Here is a 5,602-nt window from a genome sequence, read left to right on the forward strand (position 1 = left end):
ACTATTGTGCCAGAAACGCCCAAGGCTCCCTAACATTACTTTTGAAAAGGGAGTGTCTGGTGTCCCTTTGTCCAGATAGGTTTAAAACCCCTATGGTTCTCCCTGTCATTTTTACAGTGACCTTCTGCATATGACAAGTGGCACCCATTTCCACTTAAAGTGAAACGAAAGTGGAACAGGTTCCATTTTAAAATAAGCGAATTTGAGTCGAAGAAGTGAGGTAATTTAGAGAAAAATGATAAGCGTTGGACCATGACCATGACAAGAACGCAGAAGGTGGCATCTACAGGCCTGATGGGTATGAGAAGCCCACTGGGAGTGTGAGTTTGCACTTGTGTGTATCCGTGTGAAGGGCAGAAGGGTGTGTCCATCTTTGTACAGCGTCTACTGTGTCCTTTGTCTGGGGGAACAAGTGTTTGCATGCAAGGGTTTTGGGCCTCTGAGGTCTGCTACTCAACCATGGAAATAGGCTGGAGTGGGCGTATCCTAAGGCTTCTGGAACATTCTGGAACCTCGACCCCAACCTTTGCCGCGAGTCCACCAGCCCCAGGGGCATGTTGGGCAAACCCTCTACCGGCGCAGGGAGGGGCGCAGCTGGCTTAGGGGGGCTCCGCCGCGGGGATGATGGGGCCGGGTGGCAGGCGGAGGAGGTTGCGAGGCGGCTAGAGCCAACGCGGTGACTCAGCACTGGGGGCGGAGCGGGGCGTGCGGGGCGGGACCACCCTTATAAGCCTCCAGGCAGCAGGCTTGAAGTTCCGCTGCCGCCGCCGCCGCCGCCTGAGCCGCTGTCTACACTGCAACGAGTGAGTCCGCGCCACAGGGCCTCCGAGGGGGTCCCAGGAGGCTCGGAGCGCTCCCAGCGCCTGGCTGGGACCTCCAGCACCGGGCCAGGGCTCCTCGGAGGCCTTGCCCCGCTCACCCCTCCCAGCGCCGGGACGGGATCCGCAGGACCCATGACGCCACCAGCGCAGGGTTGGGGTTCTGGGCGGGGCCCGGGGCCCCCAGCGCAGAGACTCGCTCCTCGGGGGCCCGGAGCGCCCAGAGCAGGGAAGGGGACCCCGGAGGACAAGTGGGTGCGTCTCTCCCATGATGCCCTTTTCCCAGACTCTAACAGACCTCTCTTTGTCTCTCTAGTGCCGCCCTACACCATCGTCTACTTCTCCGTTCGAGGTAGGGGCCCCTACTGGGAAGGAGGCGGCAGGGCTTGAGGGCTGCAGCCCACGCCCCTCGCCCCCCTGAGGGAGACCCCAACCCCCGCTCATCCCTCCATCACACGGCTACTAGTCCGGGCCACCTTCCCTGTATCTCTGAGCTCCTGAGGCTCGGGTATCCAAGCTGGTGGCCATGGCCCGTCCCCTCCCTAGGAGGCTGTGAGATCAGGGGAGGAGTCCCCACACCCCTGTCTCCCCTCCCCCAGGGCGCTGCGAGGCCATGCGCATGCTGCTGGCTGACCAGGGCCAGAGCTGGAAGGAGGAGGTGGTGACCGTGGACACCTGGATGCAGGGCCCACTCAAGGCCTCCTGTGTGAGTGACTGTGCCCACGGGGGAGTAAGGGGCTCCACTTGGAGGGGGCAAAACTTGGGTGGCAGGCAGCCGAGCTCACTGAACTGTGGTACCCCCCAGCTGTACGGGCAGCTCCCCAAGTTCCAGGACGGAGACCTCACCCTGTACCAGTCCAATGCCATCCTGAGACACCTGGGCCGCTCCCTCGGTGAGTCCTGAGGTCACAGGCGCCCCAGCCCAGGGCAGTGGTGGGTGGGCCTTCCCAGTGTTTCTGAGTATCTGCTCAGTGCCCCAGCCTTTTGAGCCTCTTCCGTTGAAATCAAGCTGCCCGGCAACCCTGTGGGGTGGTGATTAAATAACTTTTCCGAGGTCAGGCCCAGGTCTGCCTGCAATCCTTGCTGTATGCCAGGCTGCCTCTCACTGAGTCCTGAGCACCTTCTGTGGGTCAGGACTGTCCCTTCCTTCCATCCACATCCTCCTTCCTGCCTGTGGCCTGCAGGCAGCCACATGGCGTGTCAGTGGATCAGCTGAGAGTTTTGTATCAGGCGCCCAGTCATGCTGTCTGCTCTCCCGACCCCCAGGGCTGTATGGGAAGGACCAGCGGGAGGCGGCGCTGGTGGACATGGTGAATGACGGCGTGGAGGACCTCCGCTGCAAATACGTGACTCTCATCTACACCAACTATGTGAGCGCGGGCACAGGGACAAACACAGAAAGGGGCTTCGTGTCCTCTCACCCCCCCACCCCTCCCGTGGCTCCGGCTGACCCCTCCCTCGGTCAGGGTACCTGGGCTGGGTCCGGCTCTGTGCTGGGGACCAGGAGCCATTATGGACAAGACACAACCCTCAGCCTCACTGCCTGGGCGATGGACCCAGTCAAGTCCCGGGCACTGGCAGAATAGTGCAAGGACAGGAGACATGGAGGCAGAGGGGTCCTGACCCCCTCAGCTGGGGGAGGTCAGGAGGGCCTCCTGGGGGCGGGTGTAGGAGGATTTCTATCAAACTTTTTGTAGGGGGTGCTGGCATTTTCAGGTGTACAAAATATGCAGATAACGGAGCACATTCGGGGACTTGGGACCAATTTAGCAGAGACAGGGTGTGTACACACACGCACGTGAGAGAGAGGGAGAGTCACGAGATGGCGCTGGAGGGGCAGCGGGCCCAGGGCCTGAAGGCCTTGAACTAGCTGGCTTGGACGCTGTCCTGACGGTGGTGGGGAGCCATCGAGGAGTCTAAGCAGGGCAGTGTCCAAACTTGAGGTTGAGAAGGACCCTCCAAGGCATTTTCAGTAGTCTGGTGAGAGATCACGGCAGGAAGGGAAAGGTGGGAATGGAGTAGAGAAGAATCAGTGGCTGAAATGGACAGGTGGCAGTGGCCTGGGGCAGGGAGTGAGCAGAGGAGTACCCGGGGCTCTGGCCGGGGGGCGGAGGGGAGTGATTCACTGAGATGGGGCAAATAGGAGGGGCTGTCGTGGGGCAGGGACAGGGGCTGGGCTGGGCAGCAGTGTGAGGGGCTGGAGGATGATGGCAAGTGGCATCTTTCTGGCAGGAGGCAGGCAAGGAGGACTATGTGAAAGCACTGCCCGGGCACCTGAAGCCTTTTGAGACCCTGCTGTCCCAGAACCAGGGGGGTCAGGCTTTCATTGTGGGCAACCAGGTGAGCATCTGGCCCTGTCCTGCCCCTTCTGAGAGCACGTGAGCCGTGCGTTCAGCAAAGCTGGGCAGACCTGGGGAACGGCTCAGCCTCCCTGTCCCCCGTTCCCCCATCCTCTGGCCCATTCCCACCCGCTGAGTCCCGGGCCCCCTACTCTGCAGATCTCTTTCGCCGACTACAACCTGCTGGACTTGCTGCTGATCCACCAGGTTCTGGCCCCCAGCTGCCTGGACTCTTTCCCCCTGCTCTCGGCCTACGTGGCACGCCTCAGCGCCCGCCCCAAGCTCAAGGCATTCCTGGCCTCCCCCGAGCACGTGAACCTGCCCATCAATGGCAATGGGAAACAGTGAGGGCTTGTGGTGCCCTGGGCAGGAGGCAGGGGCTGTCTGCTTCCCTTTCCAATAAAATTTCCAAGAGAGAAGCAGTGCTGTGAGCATCGAGCTTCCTGGGGAGAGGACTCTGAGACCCTCAACCCGCCAGACGTGGGAGGGGCAGGGCAGCGGGCTAGGGTGCTTGAAATCCTAAAACACAATTGGACTGTCTTCTGGGAGCTCTCAACCCGGGCTGTGTTTACTGAGCTCCAGAAACCAGAAGAGAAGAAAAACAAAGAATCAGAACTAACCACGGGTCCCTGTCCTGGAGGTCCCCACAGTCTAGAGAGAGAGAAAAGGCTTACTCAAACATGCTTGCTCTAGTCCCTGGAGGCCACCTGCCAGAGGGCCTCGGTCCAGGACAGCGGGAGCTGAGGGACCCCTGGTGAGGAGGGGTGGGCAGGAGCCGGGTGGCTCGGAGCAGCCCAGGCTGGGCTGGCGGGAGGGCCAGCCGCTCTCCGGTTCAGGTGGGGCTCTCTTGGCTTCCTCATGCATCGAGTGCATACGAGCAACACTGGACGATCCAGGTGGCTCTCCTGCCACCTCTCAGCATCCGGGTTGCTAAAGGATGGAGGCTGGTAAAGAGAACAACCCAGCGTGGGTGAGCTGGCGGTGGCATGTCCACAGTGGTGAGAGGCCCAGGCAAAGCAGCGGCATTGAGGTGCGAGCAGGTCATGACCCATCCCAGGGCCGGCCTAAGGGGAGGAGCCATGGGAGGCCCCCCGTGGTACAGCCTGGAGGAGCAGACACCTCTGGGGAGCACTGCCCAGCGTCAGAGCCTCCTGCCACCAGCCCAAAGGGGGACCCCCCCCCCGCCATGTAGGGGAGCCCCTCAGGAAGTCAACCTCATTCCTGAGAGAACTCATAGTAGGTTGAGACCTCTAGGAAATGTCACTCGAGGGCCGGGGGGAGGCGTGTGTGTTATGGCCTGCATGCCACAGGGTGGGTGGGTTGGCAAAGGAATTCCTGCACCCATCCCATATCTTTGAGGCCCCACTTTGGGGCCATCCGTGGCGTCAAAGCAATCATGGCTGGAGCACCGTCAGGGAGCCCTGGTGCGCAGAGCAGCTGGGAGCCGTCCAGGTGCTCCCTGGGGAAATGGGTTAGAGGCTGGGGCAGCCATTGCCGGTGGGAGGACTTTGGATTGAGAAAGTGGATCGAAGCTGAAAAGGCTCATATCCTTGAACTACCCACTTGCAAATGTGTGTTTTGGTTTTTTGTCATTATTTGCACTTGCAAATAATGATAACAGTAATTGCTAATGCTTACGGAGGAGCTGCTCCACGCCAGGTGTTAGGCTCCATGTGTTCGTGTGTTACCTGCCTTATGGTCAGTACTCAAGTCCCGTGGGTGGGCATTCCTCCTCTTATCCCTATTTACGGATGAGGAAACCGAGTCACTGAAGGGTTTAAGTAATTTGCTGATGTGTGAATTGAGGCACGAACAAGGTCATTCATCATGTCATTGTTTGCCATCACAACAGATTGAAAATGGCATAAATGACCATTGGCAGGAGACTGGCTAAGCACATTAAATGGACACACACAATGGATTTTGCTGCTGTGATAAAGGACAAGGGGGCCTGGATCAGGCTTTTTTGGAGCACAAGGCACTGGGGCAACTGAGCAGAGCCCTATTTTGCAAGGACTTTTTTCTGCTGTTCAGCGGTGACGTGGAAAAATGGCAGTTCCCTGTCCCCCTTGCAGTCGGCAGGGGCGGTAGGACATGTTCTGGTCTGGGTTGAGGGGGAGAAGCACTTCAGGACGGAGCGTGTCACTGCCAGTGCAGGAGACCCCGGCACTCTCCTCCCCCTGCCGCCACACCCCGTGATGGATGGTGGAGGCTCCGGCACCCTGGTCCCCAAGTGAGGATGACATGGAGCAGAGCCCCTGCTAATGTGTGAGGTTGAGGTTTTACACTGCTGGCAATTTAGAGTTGTTTGTTACTGCAGCATAAGCTGACCTATCCTGTCTGATCTGTCCTTTGTTCCAGCTCAGGCCGAGGGAATCCAGTCACCTCCCACTTTGTCCTGCCTCTGAAGGTGACCAGGGAAGGGGATGAGAGAGAGGGCTATGA

General features: G+C 59.5%; 1 protein-coding gene across 1 annotated transcript; it reads left to right on the plus strand.

Moving 5' to 3' along the window:
• Nucleotides 1–515: 515 nt before the first annotated feature.
• Nucleotides 516–3,576, plus strand: LOC106833486 (glutathione S-transferase P). Its single transcript, XM_014844695.3, has 7 exons — nucleotides 516–803; nucleotides 1,135–1,170; nucleotides 1,418–1,524; nucleotides 1,624–1,711; nucleotides 2,085–2,188; nucleotides 3,051–3,158; nucleotides 3,317–3,576. Coding segments are annotated over exons 1-7 (633 nt in total). The 5' UTR covers nucleotides 516–802; the 3' UTR covers nucleotides 3,506–3,576.
• The last annotated feature ends 2,026 nt before the right edge of the window (nucleotides 3,577–5,602 follow it).

This window comes from Equus asinus, chromosome 17, assembly GCF_041296235.1.
Source record: "Equus asinus isolate D_3611 breed Donkey chromosome 17, EquAss-T2T_v2, whole genome shotgun sequence".
Taxonomy (NCBI): Eukaryota; Metazoa; Chordata; class Mammalia; order Perissodactyla; family Equidae; genus Equus; species Equus asinus.

What these genes read in the sequence shown, in the direction of transcription:
- LOC106833486 (XM_014844695.3), top strand. An exon ending in CGTCTACTTCTCCGTTCGAG is followed by an intron (nt 1,171 to 1,417) that starts GTAGGGGCCCCT and finishes CCCCTCCCCCAG; the next exon opens with GGCGCTGCGAGGCCATGCGC. An exon ending in GCCCACTCAAGGCCTCCTGT is followed by an intron (nt 1,525 to 1,623) that starts GTGAGTGACTGT and finishes GGTACCCCCCAG; the next exon opens with CTGTACGGGCAGCTCCCCAA.